We start from the raw sequence: 26625 nt of genomic DNA on the forward strand, positions 1-26625 counted from the left end.
AGATGGTGGAGGTTGAAGTCCAAGTTTCAAGGCCATTACAATAAAAGTTATCATTGACACCCACTTTTGACTCCAGTGGTTTTAGACAATTTCTTTGTCCATTTTCTTAAATTAGTAATGGATTTCAATGAACACTTATTGTATCTTAAAAGGGACCTAGAAGTTAATAGGACAAAAATAATAACTAGATCCTTAGTTATTTAACTGGAAAATATGTATGCATCATTCAGATTCTCATTAAGGGATGATTTGTATATTGGGGCTCTTTATCAACGAGACTAAGCAAAGCCCTGGCAAATCAATCTAAAAATATTCACAGAATATTCGCAATATTCTGATTATGAGTCACAGCATGCAACCTTCATAAAAATTTATAATAAGCAATTTCTTCAAGAATCAGTGATTAAGTACATTCTTATTTAGTCACAGTCACAAACCTTGATTTTTTCTTTTCATACATGCTACTTTAGTAAAGTCTAAGTAGATCCTCCTTTCAATGAACGTTCAGTGAATTTTCTTATCTTGGGAAGGGGCAGTAGTTAGAATGGTACCGTTTGAAGAAGGTGTGGGAATAGTCTGAAAGATTTCTCCAATATTAGAAAAAGAACTTAGTTTTATTGTCCAACTTGCAAAGTGTTCAGAAGCCATGAAAATGCCTATATTTTAAGCATTTTTATAAATAAAGTTGTTTACATTTTTATAGTAAAGAAAAATATATATGTAGTAAAACAGAGTTAGGTATTTTCTCTAAAGATAGTAGTACTTAGTAATCTATGTAGTAGCTTCCTCACCATCAGAATTTTCTCAATTTTCAAGTTACTGTTCCTCTTTAAATTTATTTTTTAATTTACCTAGAGTAAAATTCATACTTTTGAGTATTCAGTTCTGTGAGTTTTGACAAACATAGAGCCACCATCTGCCAATCAATCAATACTCCATTTATTCAGGCATTATACTGGTATCTTTCATGAGTATTTTGTAGTTTTCAGAATGTAAATCCAGCATATATTTTGTTAGATTTATATGCAAGAATTTACTTTGTATTACAAATGGTGCAATTTTTTAAATTTCAATTTTACCTGGTTGTCAATTTTAGGGCTGAAGCAGTCAGTCTTTCATCATTAGGTATAAAGTTAGCTGTTGGGTTTTTGTACATGTCCTTTATTAGGTGAAAGATGTTCATAGTTGCTGAGGTTTTTGTCATGCCTGTATGTTGAATTTTCTCAAGTGCTTTTTCTGCATCTACTGAGATCTCCATGTGCTTTTCTTTTTTAGTCTAACATGGTGAATTACACTGACTACTTTCCAAACACTGAACCAACTCTGCATTTCGTCGATGATGGTGATGTATTATCTTTTTAATACGTCATCATATTACTGAATTCCATTTGCTAATATTTTGTTGAAGACTTTTTGTGATACAAATAGTGGTCTGTAGTTTTCTTTTCTTATAATATTTTTGTCTGGTTTTAGCATTAGGGCAAAGCTGCCTTTATTGAATAAGGTGACAAGTGTTACCTTCACTTATATTTTCTGGACTAAAATGTGTAAAACTGGTGTTATTTCTTCCCTAAATATGTGATATAATTTTCCAGTGAAATCATGGGGTCCTGGAGTTTTCTTTAATGGCAGATTTTCACCATGAGTACTATTCCTTTCATAAATGTAAAACTATTCAAGTTATCACTTTCTTCTTGAGTGGCTTTTGATCGTTTGTGACTTTCAAGAAATTTTTCCATTTCGTATACATTTTTAAATTTATGTGCATAAAGTTATTTGTAGTATTCCCTTATTACTATTATCCGTTTAATATCTGTAGAGTTAGTGTTAGTCCCTATTTCATTATTGATCAGGTAATGTGCGTCTCCTCTTTTTTTCTTCATCAATCCAGCTAGAACTTTATCAATTTTATTTATCTTTCAAAGAACCAGCGTTTGGACTCAATAATTTTCTCTATTATTTTTCCATTTTCAATTCCATTATTTATTATCTGTATATACATATTGTTTTCCTACTGCTTGATCTAGCTTTAACAGGTTCTTCTTTTTCTACTTTCTTTAGATAATTAAATTACTGGTTTGAAATCTTTTTTCTTTCCTAATAAAATTTTTATATCTATCAATTTTCTTCTAAGCACTGTGTTAGCTATATTACACAAATTTTAGTAAATTATATTTTCAGTTTCATTCTGTTCAAAATACTTGACTATTTTGAAGTATCTTTTATTTAAATGTGTGGCACGTAACTTTCCAATAATCATGGCTTTCCCAGATTTGTAGCTTAATTTCATTTTGGTCAGAGGATATATTTTATATGATTTCAATTGTTTTAAAATTCTTAGTGGCCCTAGTAGTACCATGCTAAGCCATATTGGAGCCTGGAAAATTCAGTAAGACTGATCCTGTCTGTCTTTAACATTTTAATGTTTGTTCATCATTGATTTGTTTCGTTAATTTTGATTTTTAATGTATTGCATTAAAATATCTTAGTCTGTTTGAGCTGCCACGACAAAGTACCAGAGACTGGATGTCTTAGACAACAGAAACTTATTTTCTCATGGTTCTTGAGGCTGAAAATCCAAAATCAGGGTGTCACCAACAAACTGCCCTGAGTTGCTTAAAGGAAGTTTCAACAGCATTTAATAGTTCCTCAAAGTAGTTGAGAAGTCCTTAAAACACTTTTTGTTGTGCTTGCTTAAGACTGAACATTGTTGAATAGCCAAACTGCAGAACCAATCAAGACCAGAAAAATCCAAGATGGCAATGGGGTGCTGTGCACAAAAGAGGATGTGTACAAAAGGTGCTGTGTGCAGGAAGGGAAGATCTGTGCATGCCCCAAGACAAACCTTCCTCATGGATATTCATTTCCACTCCAAATAAAAGACATCACTCTCCTTGTTCAGAGAACCATAGCTTTGTGAAATTATTCCCTATGGTCTCCATTTTGTTTGCTGCGTGCCATAAATAAAATTATGCTTTGTGTGACAACTACTTCTGGTGCAGTTTCTTTAACTTGCCAAGAAGTGGACTCACTTTGGTCTGGTAACAAGGGTGCCAGCATGATAGAGTTCTCATAGGGGTTCTCTTCCTGCCTTGCAGATGGTTGCCTTCTCACTGCATCATCACACGACAGAGAGACAGGGAGAGGGAGAGAGAATAGGAGAGAGGAAAAGAGGGATAAGGAGAGGGAGAGATGAAGAAAGATCTCCTCTTCTTATAAGGCCAAAGTCCTGCCAGATTAGGGCCCCACCTTTACAATCTCATTTATTCTTAATTACCTCCTGAGACACTATCTCCAGATATAGTTGCATCGGGGGTTAGAGCTTCAGCATATGAAATTTGGAAGGGCACAATTCAGTCCATTAACATCGAGTTTTTTGTGTCCCCTTAAATTTTTGCATCTGGGTGAGTGTCTCACTTGCTTCTCAGTGTTGCCCCTGGACCCAGGCTATGGTCTATCTTAGTGAATGTTCCATATGCACTTAAAAGAATAAGTATCTTGCTATAGTTTTTTATTGTTTTTCATAAATGTCAATTATATCAAGTTGGTAGATAATTTTGTTCAAGTTGTCTAAATTATTTATTTGTGTAGAAACATAATTGACAGACAACATTAACTTTAAGTTGTATAATGTGTTGATTTGATACATTTATATATTGTAATACGATTACCACCAGAGCATTAGCTAACACCTCTATCGTGTCACATAATTATCATTTCATTTTTGTGGTGAGAACATTTAAGATACAGTCTCTTAGCAATTTTGAAGTGTATAACACAGTATTGTTGACCATAACCACTGTGCTGTGGATTAGATGTACAGAAATTCATTCTCTAATTGCAAGTTTGTATCCTCTGATCAACATCTGCCCAAGTCCCCCACCACCCCTGTTAGCCCCTAGTAACCACCGTTCTATTCTCTGTTTCTATAGTTTGACTATTTTAGATTTCACATGAGTGAGATCATACAGTGTTTGTCTTTCTGTGTCTGACTTATTTTATTTAGCATAACGTCTTCCAGCTTCATCCATATTGTCAAAAATGGCAGGATATCCTTCTTTTTTAAGGCTGAATAATATTCCATTGTATATACCATATACCATTCATCCATTGATGAACACTTAGATTATTTCCATATCTTGGCTATTGTGAATAATGCTTCAATGGCCATGAGAGTGCAGATATCTCTACCAGATCTTTATTTCAATTTCATCAGGTATATATCCAGAAGTTGGATTGCTGGATCATATGGTAGTTATATTTTTAATATTTGGAGAAACCTCCATACTGTTTTCTATAGTGGTTGCACCAATTTACATTCCCACCAGCAGTACACAAGGGTTCCCTTTTCTCCACATCCTTACCAACGCTTGTTATCTGTTGTCTTCTTGATGATAGCCATTCTAACAGGTGTGAGGTGATATCCCTTTATGGTTTTGATTTGCATTTCCCTGATGATTAGTGATGTTGAGCATCTTTTCATGTATCTGTTGAACATCAGTATGTCTGCTTTGGAAAAATGTCTATTCAGATGTCCTGTCCATTTTTAAATTGGATTATTTGGTTTATTTCTTACTGAGTTATATGAATTCTTTATATATTTTGGATATTAACCCCTTATCTGATATACGGTTTGTGAATATTTTCTCCCATTCCATAGATTGTCTTTTCACTTGCTGATTGTTTCTTTTGCTGGGCATAAGCTTTTTAGTTTGATGTAGCCCCACTCATTTTGTTTTCTTGCTTGCTTTTCTTGCTTGTGCTTTTGGTGTCATATCCAAAAACTTGTTTCTAAGACCAATGTCAAAGAGATTTTTTCCCTGTTTCTTCCTAAGATTTTTATGATTTCGGGTCTTATATGTTAAAGTCTTTAATCCGTTTTGAGTTAATTTTTGTTACTGGTATAAGATAGAGATCCAATTTCATTTTTCTGTATGTGGTTATCCAGTTTCCCCATACCATTTATTGAAGAGACAGTCCTTTCCCCATTAAGTAGTCTTGAATCCCTGTCAAATATTAATAGATCTTATATGCAGTGTTTTCTTTCTGGGCTTTCTATTCTGTTCCATTGGTCTATGTGTCCTTTTTTATGCCAGTATCACACTATTTTAATTACTATAAGTTTCTAGTATAGTTTAAAATCAGGAAGCATGATGCCTCCATTTTTGTCTTTGTTCTTTCTCAGGATTGCTTTGGCTGTCAGGGGTCTTTGTGGTTCCATACAATTTTAGGAGTATTTTCCCCTCATAGGTTTCCTAAATTCTTGCTGATGTTTTTTGTGTACTTGTTCTATCAATTACTGAGAGATGTGCACTCAAGTTTCCTGGTGTAATTGTGGATTTGTTTATTTCTTCTTTTCATTCTAACAGTTTCGCTTCATGTATTTTGGAATACTACTGTTAGGCACATACATATTTAGGACTGTTCTGTCTTCTTATTGAAATTACTCTTTTGTCATTACATAATGTCCTTTTTATCCCTATTAATTTTCCTTGTACTGACACACAGGATTTTTTTGTGTTTGGTTTCTGTCGAAGAAACTGGTGAGTTAGGTAAGCAGGCCTGGGATTGGCTAGTTTGAACAATTTCAGTGAGCTCTGGGACAGAGGGGCTGTGTCTAGGTCTCCAGTAGCTGGCTGTTATGTGCTGAATTGCCCCCTCCCATTTGTATGTTGAAGTCCAAACCCTCAGTATCTCAGAATTTGACCATATTTGGAGATAGGCTCTGTAAAGAGGTAATTAAGGTAAAATGAGGTCATATGGGTGGGCCCTAATCCTGGTTGGTGTCTTTATAAGAAGAAGAATTTAGAACACACACAGAGGGAAGACCATGTGAAGACAACGGGAGAAGACGGCCATCCACAAGGCAAGGAGAGAAGACTCAAAAGAAAACTAACTCATTGACACCTTGATTTTGGACTTCTAGCCTCCAGAATCATGAGAAAATAAATTCCTGTTGTTTAAACTGCCCAGTCTGTGATATTTTGTTATGGCAGCCCTAGAAAACTAACGCATTGACTCAGGGGTGACTAGGGCAGGTGCCTGTTGGCCTGGAATGTGAGAGCCTGAAGAGGGGGTTGGAGTGTGGGCTCGGACTGATTGGTTTGCATTTGAAAAGTATGCTGTAGGGTGAGTGGTTTTACTGTCTCTAGGAATTGGCTAACCCTGGAAAGGACAATTTCTCCAGGGTCAGCAAGGCCCCAGATGTCAAAGCATCAGAAAATAGAAGACGTACTTAATTAAATTGCTCCCTAGTTTGAAAAAAAAAAAACAAACAAATTTTTGAAAGCACACTGGTTTGAAGTAAAAAAATAAAGAATCTTGTTAGGAAAGCTAAATAGCTTATACAGAACCATTTCTATAAACCACAATGACCTACCAAAAGATAGATATGTTAGACCATTCATTTCCAAATGCTGGTCATTTCCAAATACCATATTTCTGCTATAAAATGACAAAAATGCTTATGTTTCCACTGAAATATGGCAAATGCTGGGCCCAGATTAATTCTTCTCAGATAAAATTACATTAAACGGCTTGAGGACATATCTTCATTTTTGATATTAAAACAAAAACCTAAAAGCAATATAATAGTCTTAGCATAAATGTAAGTACTGCTAAAAAAAATTCCTATGATATTTTATTTAAATCTGCATTTTATGGAGTGGAGCGCATGTGGCTCAGGGGGAAGAAAAAGAATTCATCTAAATTCCCAAATACTTGATATTTAGGTAATTACACATGTTCAATCGTTTATTCAACACATATTTATTAAGTGCTTGCTCTGTGCTGGAGATCCATGAAGGAGTAAGACACTAGTAACTGTGCCCTCAAGAAACTCAGCGTTTAGTTGCGGACATAAATTAATACTGTGTGTGTGTGTGTGTGTGTGTGTGTTTACAAGGACAGGAAGTGGGAGTGTGGAGGGATTTTCTGTAAGGGAAAGCTTCCCAGAAAAGAGACCTCAACTCAATCTAGAAAGACAAATAGTGGTAGGGCAGGCCAAAAACTAAGCCAGGAAATGGGCAGAGGGAGTAAGGTTTGCAAAAATATACAAAATAAGATGACACTGTTGCTGGACTCAGAGGTAGTTCTTTTTGGCCAGAGTATGGGAGTTCTTGGGGGAATTCTGAAGGAGGAAGTTGGACTGGTATAAAACAGCAGGATCATGGTGAGCTTATGTCATGATAAGAAATTTGAATTCTATCCTGAAGGCATTAAGAGTTATGGTGGATTTAAACAAAGCAGAGATTAATCATATTTGAAGGTTAGAAAGTATAATCTCGTGGCGGTGAATAGTAGAGTTTCTGGAATATATTGAAACTAGAATTTTTCAGAATCCAAGGGAAGAAAAATGTGGGCTTAAACAAAATCAGGATTGGATAAATAATAATAAGTAAGAGAATACAACTTGAGAAACATAGGGACATGCCTTCAATAACATTTTTTAACCAAATTAATATAGGTGTGAGAAAAGGGAAGAAGGATTTAGGAATGACTCCTTTGAGTCATTCTTTGAGTGAGATCAAATAGATGTCAATAATTAAAATAGGGAATATAGGCAAGGGAACAGATTTTGAAAGAAAATTTGAATTTACTCCTAAATGTGCTGCTGATGAGTTTCTGTAGCAGGTAAGTTTGCTCACTCAGTTCATAAACCTGTTCCCCTTGCCCACCTCTATTACAGAGGCTAAATGTAAATACTCAATTTTAATCAGCCTCCCTAACAACTAAGATTATCTGTGTGACAACTGTCTAGCCAACGACATGGCCAAGTTCATTTCTTCCTTCTTGCTGCTCTGAGTGTGAGATGTACAGAGCTTCAACAGTCATTTTTCAACCATAAGGTGACAACCATTAGGCAAATACCAAGGAAACTCCTTATTCCTTGACTTTAACAGTATTGGAGTTGAAGAATCTATTCCATAATTGTCTAGCTCCTCTATTTTCTTAAATCACCTAAGAAAACTTCTGTTTTCTTGCATTGAAATGCATTCCAAACTCTGTCCTCCACTGGAGTAGGATTTTGGAATGAAGATGTCCAGATGATGTTGGCTTGGCTCTGCTTACATGTGTCAGATACTCCCTCCTGACCATCACCACCAGGACTCCTTGAGACTGAAATTACTGATTCTGGAGAGCTGAAACTCTGACCCAGGGCAGTCATTGCCAAGTACAATAATCAACATGAGACCAAGCCTTGTGGTTCCCAAATGCTAGTTCTGTTCTTAAACCTGGGATTGGCTGGCTTCACAAAAATGTCCTGAGAACCTTATTTAAAATGTGGGTCCCATCCTCAGCGATTCCCCTCTAGTAGGACTGGAGTGAAGCCCAGAACCAATCACTCCCCCATGTGATTCTGACGGTTAAGTAGGTTAGTCTATCATGATAGTGCCTGAACTTGACTGAAGAGTCTCATTTGCAAATTTAATGCTGCATAATTTTACCATCTCTCATGTTCCTACCATTTACAAAATGCAACTCCATCCAAGAGCCAATTCTATCCCATAATGCTTTATCCTTTTTCTCCATTATGAATCCTTATGCTGCTGTGTTTTCCTCCCAAAAATTTAAATATGCCCTCAATCCTGACTCTATTGAAAAACGAAAAACAAAACTCTGGGCACCCTCAAAGAACATACCATGTGACCTTACCTGAACACTAGTTTTCTCCATTAAGAGATCACTTCCTTTGTAACTTTCCCAAAGGATGACATCCTTTTCCAATGCCCCATAAAACACAAGGCCTAAAATTCAAGTTGCCACTTTTCTAAATCCCCAGTGTTGCTTTTATACAATGACTTATTCTTCCAAGTGTTAAAACATCTTGGTTCATGACATCCAGCTTATTGCCCTGTATCATCCATGCAGGTCAGATTTCCATTTTCATTTGTGATTTCGGTCTTGAATTTCAACATCTTCTCTAGCCCCAAATCTTGAAATGTTGTATAAATTTAAAATCCACGTGACTAGCCCCAAATCTTGAAGTGTGGTATAAATTTAAAATCCATGTGAAAAGCCTAGCCAATAAGTTAGCTTTGTACTCCTTATTTCCACACTACCTCAAAAACAATACAGTTCTAACATTATCTAGAACTACTCTGTTAGAAAATGTAGGCTCTGATACTTTTCTATTTGACCACAACTTTTCCTTGAATGTCCACATTTCTGATGCTCTCAGTCCCACTATAATTGCTTTTTTACTTCTATGGTGATTTTATAGAGCTCTTTTGAGTGCTTAATAAAAAATTTGGCATTTGTCTTCTGAATATTTATTATGGCCCGTCTACATTGGCCTTTGTTCCAGTGTATGGATCATGGGTAGTTAGGGAAATGGCTTTGATTCCCAGGGCCAAAGATGGAGAGAAAGTTCATGTCTGAAGTGATAACAGAGTCCTATTACAGGCAGTCTCAACTCCCAAGCAGAACCCAAGCGTGCTCGTGCATAAACGTGTAATACAAACAGTTTCAGTGTCAGCAGCCAGTTCCTAACTTCCTGACAGTTCAGAAAGTCAAGCCAATAGCTGATTTCACTGCCTTATTCTCCTTTGAGGGTGATTAGCTAGATTAGTCAGTAAATAGGACTAGTTAGGGATCATTTTGTTTGGCAAACTCCAATTTCTGCAGAAACTATAAAATTGAGCTATATAGAGACACTGCTGAAGTGATCAGGGTCAGGAACTAGATGTCTTATTAAAAATCAAGCATAAGCTGGCTGTGCTCTGGACCCAGGAATACCACACAGGGCGTCAGAAGAGGGAATATTGGAGGAGATCTGAATAGCAGAGTAGTCAGTAGAGTCTATTTACCTGGAATTAACCATGTATTCTATACTGATATATTGCGCCCCTTCTGATAAGACCAATAAATGTTATCTCCTTTTAGTGAACAAGCATTGAAGTTTATACTTCAATTATTTACTTCTAGGAATGGAAGTCTGTTCCCTTAATGTTATCCATTTCAATTTACCTATATTTCCATTTATCATACAGTTATTTCCTACCTAATATATACTGAGAACTGATAATACAAAGATGAAAGAGATTTTTGTTTTCCAGTGTTAGAAGGGGCTGTCATCAGCTCCTATAAAACTCTTTCTTGGTGAGGGTGGTGAGAGATACATATCTGTAAGCTCTTACCACACCAGCAGGAGTGCTGTTTAAAATCCAAGCACAATACAGACACCCTATCTCAAGATTCTTTGGTCTTTCTTAGGTAGACCAATCCATCTCTTCTGCTCTTAAAATATTATTTACTACAACTACCATAGCTTTGTACCAAATTAGAACTTAGAATCCTCTCTGTAAAATAGCTATCTTTATCTTGCTATATCATACTACCATATAATAAAATTTGAAAAGGAAAAAATCTATCAACTACCTGATAGATATATATATATATATATATATATATATATAACTCTTGCTTGATTATTAGACTAAATTAATTTTATCCTGTCCTACTTATAATTTTAACATTGAATCTTTCTATTGAGAACAGTGTAAATGATGAATTGAATACTGTTCAATCAATATAACCAAGGGACAAATATGGATAATTTTTTAGATCTGATATATGTGGTTTATTGATCTAGTTGTTTCAGTCTAAATAGAAAACAGATTATAACTAATATCTCTCTCCATATGTGTGTGTCAGTGGAATAGTCAAATCAATTCTCCAAGAAGACAATTTCAAGTCTATGGATGCCAGTTTTCTCCTAGTCTCCTAGGACGCACAGAGTTCTCTTGGGAAGAATTAGCCAGCCAGCGTAAACATTGTTAGAAAGCTTCAAATCGGAGACTAAATTATCCTCTTCAGCTCTTCATAGCATCAGTCAGTAAAAAATATTCTGTCTTCACTTCTAGCATAGATCTAGTCCCTGTAATACAACGTCTTAGAACAACAGAAAATAGCCCATTCTAAAACATCAGGCAAAAATAAGAGCAGATAAAGGCATTTTAATGTTTAAATTGCACTAAATTTGTTATACTCAGTAAGGAACAAAATGAGAAAGAGTTTTTACCATTTGCAGGCAAGCAGCCTGAACTGAAAGATATGTCATCAATAGCTATGACTCCATCCCGCTCATGAGTTGAAATCATTTCCCCTTGAAAAACAACCTGCACAAGAAAAGCAAAACAAAATAAAAACACAAAGCATGAAACATCAGTGTCTCACAGTCTTATAGCAGAAAGCCTACAAATCAGAAACATGTCACTTCCCAGAAGTACTTGGGTGACCATGCCAATTCCAAGTGGAGAGAGATCCAAGCCTTACTCTCAAGGACAAGAAAATGTAGTCATCTCTGAATCTCAGATGTCTAGCATAGGTTAGTAACATGCTTGTGGAATGATGCAATATTTGCCTGGTTTCTGCCCTATAACCGTCTTCTGTGTTTGGTTCCTATGTGGTCATATGATTTAGTATTTACCAGCTCTTGGACCCAGGCTACATCTTGATCTCTGGTTCTTGGCATTTTGCAACTGTGCCCATTTCCTCCTCTGGTTCCCTAAATTTTACTCACAGTGTTGCCTCGGATGCACTTGTGTTATCCTCTTACACATTTTCTGCCATTTTCTAAACATAGCTTAGGACACCGCCTGAAAATCGTTGTCCAGTGACATATTGTTAAAATGACTGAACGTTATATTGCAATGTAGAGCCCTCCCAAGTCTGCACCAAGAGAAAATACTCCAGTATAATGAATCTGAGAAACTTAGAAAGAAACTACTCTCTGATTTCATTATTACTTAAATCAACAGAAAATTGAAATCGCTGTGTTGGTGGAGAGTATTGCCCCACCCTAAGGAATACCAATGATGTTTGAGGCTTAATTCATGGATGCACTAAACTTGTGTTCATTGGTCATCTTGTTAATGATATAAACATTTTATTATTTCAAGAAGTCAGCACTGCTTTTTAGCTTAACAATTGTTCTGCCAGCAATGAACCCTAGCAGATCATTTTACTGTGCTGCATTCTCTTTTGTTCCTGCACAACATGGGGTACTAATATATTTCCTTTTAAACCAGATGCTATCTACGTGTCTATTAAAAATACAATGAGAGGGGCCGGCTCTGTGGCCGAGTGGTTAAGTTCGCACACTCCGCTGCGGCGGCCCAGGGTTCAGATTCTGGGCACGGACATGGCACCGCTCGTCAGGCCACGTTGAGGCGGCGTCCCACATCCCACACCTAGAAGGACCTGAAACTAAGATATACAACTGTATACGGGGGTCTTAGGGGAGATAAAGCAGAAAAAAAAAATACAATGAGAGACATCCACAACCTATGGAGCAGGTTTGTCAACATGTAACCCTAGGAAAGTCATCTTTGGTCACATAAAACAGAATAACTGTGTGACCACTTAGAAATCAGGGCTGTGTTGGAACAGGGCTATCAAAGATCCTTGTGTAGGGGTGGTTTTATATGAGGGGAGTATAGCATAGTGATTGAAGTGTATATTTGGAACCAGACTACTTGGGTTCAGATCTCAGCCACAACACTTAACACAAGCAGGACCTTGGAGAAATTACTCAACATCTCTGTATCTCAGTTTTCTTCTTTGTAAAAAAGTACTGATGAAAGTAATATAATTGCCTACATGATAAGGCTTATGCAAGGATAAACAAGTTATTACACGTACCACAGCACTTGATATACAGTTGGAACGAAATGTGTTAGCTATTATTATGACATAGAGTTATTAAAATATTTAAGCTATAGTTGTCCCTCAGTATCTACAGGGGATTGGTTCCAGGACTGTTTAGGGATGCCAAAATCTGAGGATGCTCACGTCCCTTAGGATTTGCATCTAAACTATGCATATCTTCCGGTATACTGTGTCATCTCTAGATAACTTATAATATTTAATACAATTTAAATGCTGTGTGAATAGTCGTTATACTGTATTGTTTAGGGAATAATGACAAGAAGAAAGGTCTGTACACATTCAGTACAAACTTGCCCTTCGTAGACCTTTTTGATCTACAGTTGGTTGAATCTGTGGATGCAGAACCTTGGATACAGAGGACCAATTGTATTGTTGAATAATCTATTTATACATTAAAAATTCTATTCTCGGAGCTGGCCTAGTGGCACAGTGGTTAAGTTCGCACATTCCACTTCGGTGGCCGAGTTCCCAGGTTTGGATCCCGGGTGCAGACCTACACACCACTTGTCAAGCCATGCTGTGACAGGCGTCCCACATATAAAGTGGAGGAAGTTGGGCACAGATGTTAGCCCAGGGCCAATCTTCCTCAAAATAAAGAAAAGAAATCTATTCTCTACAGATTAATATTTTATTCTTCTTGAAAGCCTTTCACATAGATGCATTCCTTAGTTCTTGTTGAGTTAAGCATACCCCCATAGCAGCCATATTGAAAGAGAGAAGTAGAAATAACTGTTAACTAATCACGAGTCTCTCCTTTTTTTCTCCACACTCTCCTCTCCCAAAAACCATTCATCCTCAGGATTTCAACGGTCACCCACACTGATGAAACACAAATTTACGTCACATATCTCCACAGCCTGCTGGACATTCTCACTCAAATAACACAAAGTCATTTCTAATTCATAATGTTCTTTCCCCTAAAACTGGACCTCTCATCTGATTCTCATTCTCTGACAATGGGAGCAGAAGACTGCTGCTCTTCAATGCTCAAAAATCCAAAATGACCTTTAGAATCACTTTCTTCTCCAGTCCCACGTCCAATCAGTCAAGATCTAATAAGCCCTCTTTTCTTTCCATTCGTATTTTCACACATGATTTAATGAAGCAGCTTTTAAATTATCTTCTTACCTTCAACTCTCTCTTCATCAGAGTATGCAATCCGTACAATATATTTATTTGATTCAATTAAATGATATGTTAACTTGGTATAACTGAGGAAAAGTTAGAGTGAAAATTGGCTACTGTTCGAGCCCACTTGTCCAGCAAGAAGAAATATTTTTCTTAGGGAAATAACTATTTCTCTAAGCCTAAGTAAGTGTACTAATGGGTCTGTGTTGCTAAGAAACCTCAGGCATAACTAGATAATCTAGTTAAATATATTTAAACAAAAATATTTTCCAAGGATTTTGGTTGGGATCTCGAAACAAGAGATGGGTTGAATTAGCTCAAGAAAGTGGAAACCCAAGATGATTTTTTAAAAAAAGCCAGGTTCTATGGTCAGAGGCTGCATTTGTGTATGGTAGCTGTATTTCTAAGAAAAGTGATGTCTACCATTCCTTGTTTACTCCAAAACTTTGGCAAATAAGTTTTTTACAAACATCCACCTCATTTGAACTGTGTTGGGGAAATAAAGAAAAGAGCAGTAAGGTAGCAAAGTAAGAGCAGATCATAATACAGATAATGGAGTTAGGAATTTGGCAACATCACAGATGCAGGTATAACCTGCACCGATCCAATGTAGACATGAGGCAAATTCCTCTCACCCCAAACATTGTAAGAGAAGACGGCCTCTGAAGGGAGGCAGGGCATCAGCACTCAAGCCACTTAATTTAAATCTTAGATGAAACTTTGACCATAGGTGAATACTAGATATAAACTCACTTAGATTACACGAGTAAATACATAAACAGAAACTCTGCTAGTTATATTTATCGTACTGAGTTTTCTTAGTAGTATACATTCAATATTATTTCTCAAGTAAACATGTGAAACACAAAAAGATGGCAGTAATCTTTTCTCATCATGAGTTCACATAGTAAATATTCTTGAAGTAATGGGTAAAATGGCTCAGATTATGATTTTGAAAGTTTGAAAGTAGAAATTTTTGTTAACAATTCATATTTATTGTTATTAATAACATCTTTCGTCTATTAATAAAGCCTGTTGTTTCTGAATAGGAAGTTGTTGAGAACTCGCTGGCATTTCTAAATGGAATAGGAAAGAAATGACAAGTAGATAATAGTGTATTAAAAATGCTTCAGTATCTTTTTAAAATACAGACGCTGACTTCTCATTTAGTTTAAGAATCCAAACATTCAACTTGAAAACCATAATCAGTGATATGCCTAGTAATATACTATCCATTCCTTCCTACCTATAAAACTAATACATTAGTTCCCTTTGAGGACAAAAAAATGGGGGTGAGGGAAAGTTTCCCTAGAATTTGAGACTAAATTTCTGCCATATGTTTAGCCTAGTTTATTCTTTGCTTTCATGAATATTTTAAGACAATAGTAAAATTAACTGCTTATATCTGCAATTTTGAAAACTGTGATTGCAGTTTATCAGCATCATGCAGTGCATAATAATGTTGCTTTATCCAATACAGCAGACAAAAGAATATTTAATGAGTCACACAACAGATTTGACCAAATCTTGAGGTTGGATTTTTTTCCTTCTATAGCTTATAAATCCTTACGATGCTTTAACATGATGGAAAAATTATCATGGGTCAGTGACTAAATGATTGAGATTTGAAATCGAACTATTCTAGGTTCTAATCCAGGATGGAATTTAGTAGGTTATTCCACTCTCTAAAGCTCGTAATACTCATGTGAACAATGGGGTAAATTATAGTTCTACTTCATAGAACTGCCATGAAGGGTCAATAAGATAATGTAAACAAAGGAAGAAGTGCTCAGTAAATGCTAGATGTTATTATTCCTTAAATATCTTCAGAAACTTTCTGAAATGCTGCCATCTTTGTTGACTAAATGCATAAACACCATTCTTGGTTTATGCAGCAGTATTCCCTCAGAAATTAAACATGCTTCAATTTTATTAAGGGATAGACCTAGTACTTTATAGATGAAGGTTAGGGTTAGGGTTAGGGGGTCTATAAAGCCCCCACATGAGAGGCAGATCCAGAGGCTTTCTCAGAAGCCCATGCTAAGCCAGGGTCCAGCTGGGACTCAAATCTCCTGCTTGGATATTTCTAAAGGAAGTATGAGTGGTTTTAAAACTATCAGAAGGCAGCACGAAGGGGAAATTGCAGATAATAAAATAATTCTCAGAGGTGTGTAAATTGATGAAGCTGCAGATATTGTCTGGAGACAAAATGCCCTCAAATAAGCCTCTTGCTAAAGCTTTTCAGGAATGAGCTACTAGATGGTGGCAGGCAGTATTACAAGCGCAGCACATCTCTGTGGCCCGCTAAACAAAGGCAAATGAACGTCTGCTCACTTGCTGACAGGATAGAACTAAAACGTACCTGCAATCTTAAAGATTGGTGCAGCCGAAGGATCTCAGGAGAGTCATAGGGGTTCCTAATTTTTACAAAGCCCTTAAAGTAGAAGCACTGTTTTCATATCAGCAATGAAGTATTTTAGGAAACAAATTAATACATTGCACATGAATCTGCTTTGGTTGAAGCCACTGTCACATTTTAAAGCACTCAAGTGAATAACCTCGCTGTGTCAGCTACAGCTAAATTGCTCTGGAGATGATATATTTGGGAGTTTTAAGTTTTATATTTAGCTACTACACATACTTAATCATCAACCCCCACAACATGCCAGTTGGGAATGGACAGCTGAGAAAAACAAGGAAATTATTTTGAAGGCTTTAACCTACAAGATCCAGCAGGTCCCAGCTCTGCCCAACATCCAAATCTCTGTTACACTGTGAGTAAAGACCTTGACCTGAAGATGGAGATAGAGATAAGAAGGCAAACTTGACAAAGGTAGTTTAAGACTCTTTTACCATCCGCTCTGTTTCAAAGTTGGAAAAGCTGTGTAAATACTGGTAAAGTTTATTCATAGATGAGATTCCTATCTCAGTCTTTAAATTTTATACAAGCACGCAGACAAAAGGAGCTTCAGCAAGTTCATCCTTCAGCATCTAATCAATGTGAGTCAGTCACCTCAAAAGCACTCTTGGCTTTGTTTTGTTGCTTTTGTTGTTATTGAGAAAAGATAGAGAGACATAGGGGAGTGAGAAGAGAAGTGGAAGACAGAAACTAGAAATTTCTCTAGCGGTTAATGCCACCCAAACATCCACAACAAATTGGTTGCATTATTGGTGCTTGAGGTTCTCATTTTGCACACCACTCCCCACCAAAGCCAGGAACCCATAGCGTCCCATCTGCATGCCTGTCAAAAATCTTCTCTTTGCAAATTATATATCATATTAGGAGTTAATACACAAAATATGTAAGGAACTCATAAACTCAATAGCAAAAACACAAATAAAATAGGCAGAGGACCTGAACAGACATTCTTCCAAAGAAGACATATAAACGGCCAGCAGGTACATGAAAAGGTACTCAACATCAGTGATCATCAGGGAAGTGCAAATCAAAACTACAAAGAGATATATTTCACACCTGTTAGAATGTCTATCATCCAAAACAACAAGAGATAATGCGTTGGTGAGAATGTGGAGAAAAGGGAACCCTTGTGCACTGTTGGTAGAAATGTAAACTGGCATAGCCACTGTGGAAAACAGCATGGTGTTCCTCGAGAAATTAAAATTAGAACTACCATGTGATCCAGCACTCCTACTCCGGGTACACATTCAGTGGAAATTAAATCACTATCTCAAAGAGATATCTGCACTCTCGTATTTATTGCAACATTAATTCACAATAACCAAGACATGGAAACAACCCAATTGTTCATCAATGGATAAATAGGTAAAGAAGACATGGTATATACATAGAAAGGAATAATTAAGCTGAAAAATCCTGCCATTTATGACAACATGGATGGACCTTGAGGGCATTATGCTAAGTGAAATCTCAGACAGAGAAAGACAAATACTATATGATCTCACTTATATGTGGAATCTAAAAAAGACGAACTCATAGAAACAGAGAGTACAATGGTAGCTGACAGGGGCTGGGAAATGGGAAAATTGGGGAAATTTTGGTCAAAGGGTGCAAATTTCTAGCAATAAGATGAATAAATTCTGGGTATCTAACATGCAGCATGGTGAATATAGCTAATAATACTGTATTCCATACTTGGAAGTTGCTAAGAGAGTAGATCTTAAATGTTTTCACTGTATGGAAAAAAATTGTAATTATGTGAGGTTATGGATATGTTAACTAACTTTATTTGTGGTAATCAGTCCACAATATATATGTCTATCAAATCCTCACATTGTACACCTTAAATTTACACAATGTTATGTGTCAATTATATCTCAATAAAGCTGGGGAAAAAATCTCAACATGGTACTGGAACATTCCCTGAATCCCACCTACTACATTCCAAGTGCCCCAAGTAAGTCTTTGTTAAATAAGTGAATCATTCATTCACAAGAAGACTGAAATGCCTGATGTCTTAAGATCCCTCCTCACACACACACCCAATATTTGACTTCAACAGAGTGCAAAGCCTCAAACCACAGAATTGTTTCCAATTATACAGTTCCTCTTCGGTCCTATCATCCAGGTATCATTTAGTCAACTAAGCGATTTTCTTTGATCTTCTTTGATTCTCTGTATAGTTTTAAAAAGCTTGAAAATTCCAAACTATTGTGATTTTATGACAGATCAATTAAGAAAATGTGCCATTCTTATACCTTACAATACAACTTTTATAATAGAGATTCTGGTCATTCTCCCATCCTTCCTTTCAGTTGTTCAAAATAACTGAAGTTAAAATTCAATCCAATTCAATCCCTATATTTAAGCAAGCACTAAATCCATCAAATATCAGATGATTTTCTAGTCTGTATCAAAATTATAAAATTTATTATTATATTATTCTAATAGTATATGATAAAGGAAAACTACTTGGATTAATTGGCCCACAAACCAGGCTTAAAAAGTAAATTCATTTGGAATAAAATGCTTTAGGATTCCATTTTTAACTGGAAAATTTTGCTTGGCTGTCCCAAATTTTAAAATATGTAATACTTTTCCAAGACCTCCTGCAATAATCATTTCATTATAATTTCCACCATATATGTTTTACTAGACTGTATAAATAAGTTTGTCTTTTATAGATTTGCATTGGCTTTAATTCTCAAAATTACTTTGGAAAATAATGGCTGTATTGAATAATTTGAGTTTAACCATGAAATAAATATGACAATGATTCCATTTCAACAGCATCTGGAATTAGTACTTAAATCAAACAGTCTATTTCCTCATACCCAACATAACCCTGTTCTCTCAAAAGCCTGAGAAAAGTCTGGAAGGGAAGTGACCCTTAAGAATAAGAAATGAAAGGAAAGAGGAGGTTGGAATAGTAAGAGAAAGAGAGGAAAATGGAGGGGATTCAAGAAATTCAGAAGAGAATCAGATTATATTTTACTAATATATCTTAATATATATCAACTTTAGTTTTGATATATGAATTTAAAACCTTTTTTAAAAATGCCTTTTTAGGTGACTGGCCATCCCAATCTCCTGGGACTCTTTAGTTTCAGCACTTGAAAATTCTGGTAAATCCCTCAGTCTTCAGCCACTGGGACCGTTATCATCTACTTTTAATTCACCTGGTGTTAAAGATCTGTATCTTATCATTTTTCCTTCAAAGACATAGTTAGAAAATACAACACACCTACCTGAAATCTCTGGGAACTCTGGATTTTGATGACATTTCTCTCCCACTGATTTTGGCTCCCAACTGTGTTTTGCCACAAATGATGAATAGGACCGCCACATGTAGTTTGAAGACCAGCCGTTAATTTGCCACTCCCTTGGCTGGAGAAGTAATAAAATGTAATCTGTGAAAAATAATGTCCAAACAATTATAATAAAGAAGTTCCCAAATGTGAAAAGTATTTAAAGTGCTGTGTGTTTTCAAATACCTGACAAACATGTTGGTTATTTGTTGGAAGAAAAACTCTGCTTCTTAAGTTTGAGAAAGTAGCATTTACTTTGGAGACCAGTGAGAGGAAGTACGCTGTTAGAAACAAGAGTCAGCATGTTAGATTCAAAGCAATCTCTGGTAAACTTATTTACTACACCAGGGAATAATTCAGGCCTATATCTACATTAGGTCAATATATTTTTGTTTAAAGAATGAAACATCTAACCACATCTTTTGCTTTTACAAATGGTCTGACTGATATTTTTACTTCATTATAACCCCCAGTGAAATAACCAGTGGTGCTTATACTTTCTAGAACACCATTATGGGCTGCAGTCCATAAACCAATTTAGCTCATATAACATAGAAGGTTATAACCCTACAAAGATGGTACCCAGGGAAAACATTATAGTGGGACTGTTACTGGGAATGCCCACTAAATAAGCAACTCAATGAAGAATTCAAGAGATCGTTGTTTGCTGTGATTTTCTCCAGAAAAAATTGGATCAAATAGTCCGAACTTTTCCCAGAATTATGGAAAATGATACCGATCCCCACTGCTCTCCTACACACTGCAGTACAGACTATAGCAATGGACTGTTCCTGTGTAGAAGCCTCTAAAATAAATGTGGAACATTCCCTAGGCTTTCCTCTGTTTCCTGCAGTGCTTGACAACGTTACAGTGTATAATCTGGGAACCATTATTTTCTGCTACTCTATTTGATGTGCCACTATTTGTCAAAAGGAATGAAAAAAATGATGTTGATGATGATTATGATTACATATCTATCCAAGTTATTCAGTGGTATTTTAAAGCTGGATTGGAAATCAAATTTAATTGCCACATCATTGAGAAAATCAATAGTAAAATTATGAAACCTAAGAAACCTCTTCTTCTCTACTCTTATTCCAAAATTATACTCTAATTAAGCAGAAAACAGTGACGATAATGATTGCTTATAGTTATAGCCAGAGGCATAATTCAAATCTCTGCAATAACAGAAAATTTTTCTGAGAAGGTACTCCCTGGAATCATTATATAAACATAATTAAGATGAAAAGCTGGTATCACAGTGAGACAAGTGAACTATCATTAGTTTGTTCTTGCTTCTTATTCCACAGGTGAAGCAAATGGCAACCAAGTGAATAATCAAATCAACATAGTGAGCCATATGGATATTTTGTTTTAGGTTTAAATAAGGTTGTATTAGCAATACATAGGGCAATAGTATTCAACAGACCTTAAATTATCGTTTATAAATATTCAGCTTCTACAAGGCATCCATGAGATATACAGAAGAGATTATCTTCACTGTCAAGGAAATTACTTAATCATCCTTATTTTTAAAAGTTTGGTTCAAAATTCAGATTTGACACATTAAGCTATTTAAAAATAGAGTAGCATTTGCAATGAAATTTTTCAACTCTCGCAGATAAATAATTTAAATATTTAAGCAGGGTGTTTTATAAATATAAACTGTGGCATTTGGTATGTGTTATGCCACTGTAAATTATTCCGCATTTTGTCAAAAATTAAATAAAGATTAATCTTCAGGTTATTGTAAAAAAGTAAAGTTTTAAATTCAGAAACAGGTTGAGATCTTTTGACATTTGTTCTAATAATCAAGTTTCTTTTTGTAGGCAAATAAAATGTTCAAAATGCACCCAATAACAATATCTCTTTTCTAGCTTTAATTTCAACTTAGTGACAATAGCAAGCATTTTTTAAAATACACTCTCGATTTTACCTTTCTCCCTATAGTATGAATACAGAATTTCTTTATTTAACAGATAGAGATGTTCCTTAGAGAGGAATACCACCTCATAGAAAGTTCTCTTGCATTCCATAAAACTTTGGTCATCAGTGTCTATGAGTATAAAAGAAAGAAGGATGTCACAACTAGAAGGATCCACAGGTAGAATATACAACTATGTACTGGGAGGGATTTGGGGAGAAAAAGCAGATTCTTGAGCATAACTTTGGCACATACCTATTCTCTCATCTGGCACCCTCTCTTACTACTGGCTCTAACCATTGAGAGGAGATTTATGAAGCTGATAACAAAAAACATATCCGATGTTCTCTTTACACACCCCTCTTACTTTTTGAAGGAGCCTATACATATCACACACACACAAACACCCATACACACATGTCATCATCATCATCATATGTCTCCTATTATTCTCTATACCACATTCACTTCAGTTTATTTATACGATTCATAAATTCTCATTTTATGCTTGTGTCCATAAAAGCAACTGCATAGCATTTCTTTAACACGTATTTAAAATAATCTTCTGAGAAAGTGTTAATAATTCAAATGACAAAATAAGAGTACAAACAGCATGATTTCATTTATAATCTTAAATGTTTATATTAAAGGGCTTTCAAAAATATTTTTTCTTAGTTGCTGGGTAAGCGTTGAAGTAAAATCCAAACATAAATCAAGTATGATGATAAAAAAAAGGAAGTATATAAAATATGAAAGCAAAAAAAACCATGAATCAAGATTTGGAGGGCTAAATCCAATAACTTTAGCTGTGAAATCCACCAACCTTGATCCTCAGCAAAGATCAGGTAGAATTTTCAGTCTCACTTTCCTCAACTATTAACAGGCAGCCTTGGGTTTCTTTCATTCCCCAAGTTCTAAGTGATTAATGGGAATGAATGTGAGCAGGAGAAACATAAATCCTATTGCATGCTACAGAGTATCCAACTGGCTCAAAGGAACTCAAAAAATGGAATATTTTAATAGTGAGATAATATCAGTTCTCAAGAACATTTCCAAAAGAATCAGGCCACAGGAATGGATCATCATGACAAGGTCCAAGGCCTGAAGCAAAGGTTAAAATGTCAAAACTTTTGGAAAGGGAAAAGTGTGTTCATCTATGACAGAAATATGGTCCTGTTCAGATTACAGAGGAAATAATAGTCTTCTATACAAACTCCTTCAACTTGGTAATTTCTATTTATTAAGTTCTGTTTCCATGGAATCCTAAGTTTTGTCACATAGCTGTTCATTAAACTAACAAGATCAAAACAACCATGTAATGTTTGCTACAACTGTATCTCTTAAAGGATACCTTTGAATAGAAATCCCTTATCATTGCTAGCAAGTGTGAATGAATGATGCCATATCAACTTAAGTCAACTTCAGTGCTAAAGAGCTAGGTGAGTCACTTTAATAAATGGTAAAACATACAATAAACATGACGGAGATGTTAATGAAAATGCCAATATAAAGACATCTGAAAATTTTCTCCTCCATAAAAGCAATGAAAAAATTGACAAAAATGGCCATAGCAAGGATTAGGGCAAACTAGAGAGCTTTCACTCAAGAAATGGCTGAATTGTAGTTGCCCACTCTTTAGCTCCACATTAACTTTGAAAAATGGTAGCACACACTCCTGGTACAGCATGGCAGCTGCAAGAATGAGCAGAATAGAGCTAGAGCTCTTTGAAAGCCTCATTATCAAATAATTATCATTATTTGACATGTCTGGTGTTTCTTAAAAGACCCTACTTACAAGTCTGCCTGAAATTGATTGTATTAATACCTTGTCCAGTGCAAAAGCCTTCTTCTCAGCAGGCATTTGTTGAAAACAATTACTGAGAAGTGTTTTAACTTTACAGTTGCCTGAGGCATTGTAAACTCTTGGGGCTAACAACAGACTAACCAAAAAGCTTAAAATAAAATATGAAGAATGAGGTGCCCTATAGGGGCTTTGAAACACTCCAACATATTCCTGTGAATGCCTAGGACTGTGCACATGCTCATGGTTTCTGTTAGCTCTTTGAAATATTTAAAATAGCTGATGTAAAGTCTTGCCTAGGGCTGTGCCTGAGACTGTGCATGCATAGGACTGTGTACATGCTCTGGAAAGACCTGAAAAGGCCCTAAGCTCTCATCTCTGGCTGATTCTGAAGATCTATGGAAGCAGGAAGTGAAAACTAAAACAGAGTTATCAACTGCCTAGGTGAGTGCTAAAGGTGCACCCCAACATGTACATAGAGTCCCCCCAAAGCATAGGAGATTTATTGGTTCCAGGCATTTAAAGAAGTCTCTCTCCAATCGTTAGTTTACCACTAAGCTGACCAAGCAGAGAATTCAGTGGCCATACATGACAAGAATAAAGACTTTAGAGAATTAGTTCAGAAAAGTCACTAGACTAAAAAACAACAACAAATACAACAAACAGCAACAGCAGCAAACCCTGGGAGGAAAGTGATCAGATTTCCAGATTTTAAATGTCCAAGTTTCAAAAGAAATTGTGAGAAATTCAAAGAAACAAGAAAAAGTGGCCCATACAGATGAAAGAATGCAATCAATAGAAAGTGTCTCTGAGGAAGTCCAGACGTTGGACCTACTGGATGAAGACTTTAAATCAGCTATTTTAAATATTTCAAAGAGCTAATGGAAACGATGTTTAAAAAACTATAGAAACCATGAGAATAATGCCTCACAAAGTAGAGAATATCAATAAAGAGACAGAAATTATAAAAATCTATAACTAATTATTATACTCCATTGTTATAGTGGATAAAAATTAGCTTTTACAATTAATAAATATTATAATTCAGTGTTGATGGGCACACAATATATAAAGATGTAATTTGTGGTAGTAACAATATAAAGGTGGGGAGAATGGTGCTGGATAAGATCAAAGTTTTTTATATGCTATTGCAATTAAATTGGTATTAATCTGACCTAGATTGTTGTAAATTAAGATGTTAAATGTGATCCCTAGGGCAGCCACTTATAAAGTAATTCAAAAACACATAGTAGAAAAAATGAATTAATATGATACACTAGAAAATATTTATTTAACACAAAAGAAGACATTAATGGAGGAACACAGTAACAGGAAAGACATAAGACATGCAGAAAACAAGTAGCAGATGGAAAGGCATAAATTCTATTTTATCACTAATTATGATATATGTAAATAGATTAAAATCTCCAATGAAAAGTTCAAGGATGGCATATCGTTATACAAAGACAATCCAATCATAGAATGTGTCTCTCACTAGAGATTCAGCTACACAAACAGCCTGAAAATAAAAGGATACAAAAAGCATACCATACCAACCATAACCAAAAGAAAGCTGGAAATTCAGAAAAAAAAAAAAGATTTTAACACAAAATGGTTGGCATTAGAGATAACAAGGACAAATTATAATGATAAAAGAATGAACCTATCAAGAAAATATAACAATTATAAACATATATGCATCTAAAAACAGAGCCCCAAATTATATGAGGCAGTAGCTAAGAGAATTGAAGTGAAAATAGACAATTCAACAATAATAGTTGGAGACTTCAATACTCCACTTTCAAAAATACATAGGACAATTAGACAGAAGATCAGTAAGGAAACAGAAGACCTGAGCAACACTAAACACCAATTAGACCTGACAGACACATATAGAAAACTCCAACCAACAACAGCAAAACACACATGCTTCTACAGTGCACACAGAATATTCTCCAGGAAAGATCATATTTTAGTCCATAAAACAAGTCTCAATATGTCTAAGAGGATGTGAATCATACAAGTACGTTCTATAGCCATAATGGAGCAATTTGAGTCAATAGCAGAAAGAAATGTGGGAAATTCACAATATGTGGAAATTAAATAACACACTCCTGAATAACCAACGGGGCAAAGGAGAAATTAGAGGAGAAATTAGAAAATACTTGAGATGAATGAAAATGAAAATATAATCTTTCAAAATATATGAGATGCAGGTATATTAGTGCTTAGAAATAAATTTATAGCTGTAAACTAATAATTTTTTTAAAGTTTTAAAAACAACAATCTAACCTTCTACCCCATTAAGCTAGAAGAAGAGCAAACTAAACTCAAAGCAAGCAGAGGAAGAAAATGATAAATATTAGAGCATAAATGAATGAAATAGAGAATAGACAAATGATAGAAAAACAATTAAATAAACCAAAAGTTGGTTCTAAGAAAGATCAACAAAATTGACAAAACTTTCACAAGACTGACCAATAACAACAAAAAATTGAAGACTCAATTTACTAAATGAAGAGTGAAATAGGGTCAGAACTATCATACTTATAGAAATAAAAACAACTATAAGGTAATATTATCAACAATTTCAAGCTAGTAAATTAGATAACCCAGATGATGTGGACAAATTCCTAGAAAAACACAAAACTGACTCAGGACCAAAACTGACTCAAGAAGAAATATAAAAACTGAATAAGCTGTAACAAGTAAAGATAATGAATCAGTAATCAAGAAGCTTTCCACAAAGAAATTCTCAGTCACAGAAGGATCAACTAGTGAATTTTATAAACATTTAAAGAAGAAGTAATAGCAATACTTGACAAGTTCTATTTTTTTTTTTTTGAGGAAGATAAGCCCTGAGCTAACATCTGCTGCCAATCCTCCTCTTTTTGCTGAGGAAGACTGGCCCTGAGTTGACATCCGTTCCCATCTTCCTCCATTTTATATATGGGACACCTAGCACAGCATGACTTGCCAAGCAGTGCTATGTCCACACCCGGGATTGGAGCCTGCGAACCCCAGGCCACTGAAGCAGAACGTGCACACCTAACTGCTGCACCACTGGACCAGCCCCACAAGTTCTTGAACAAATTAGGGGAGCATATAACACTCCCCAACTCATTCTATGAGACCATTATTACCTCGATACCAAAACCAGACAAACATGTCACAAGAAAAGAAAACTACAGATCAATATCCCTAACGAACATAAATGTAAAAACACTAAACAAAATACTAGCAAGCCTCATCAAGCAAGATATGAAAAGGATTATTCATCATGACCAAGTGGAATTTATCGCAGGAATGCAAAGTTGGTTCCACATATGAAAACCAATCACTATAAAACACCATATTGATCAAATAAAGACCA

The 26625-nt window shown here is 35.5% G+C and overlaps 1 protein-coding gene across 1 annotated transcript in view; it reads right to left on the reverse strand.

The window, feature by feature from the left end:
• The window catches only part of MALRD1 (MAM and LDL receptor class A domain containing 1), a 650667-nt gene that overhangs the window by 592081 nt on the left and 31961 nt on the right, over window positions 1-26625 (reverse strand). The window contains exons 3-5 of the mRNA XM_070500958.1: window positions 19714-19808; window positions 19468-19629; window positions 11024-11120 (exon numbers count right to left, since the gene is read on the reverse strand). Of these exons, the coding sequence (XP_070357059.1) occupies window positions 11024-11120; window positions 19468-19629; window positions 19714-19808 (354 nt within the window). The remainder of the gene's footprint in view (window positions 1-11023; window positions 11121-19467; window positions 19630-19713; window positions 19809-26625) is intronic.

The sequence above is a fragment of the Equus asinus genome, chromosome 29, assembly GCF_041296235.1.
Source record: "Equus asinus isolate D_3611 breed Donkey chromosome 29, EquAss-T2T_v2, whole genome shotgun sequence".
NCBI lineage: Eukaryota > Metazoa > Chordata > Mammalia > Perissodactyla > Equidae > Equus > Equus asinus.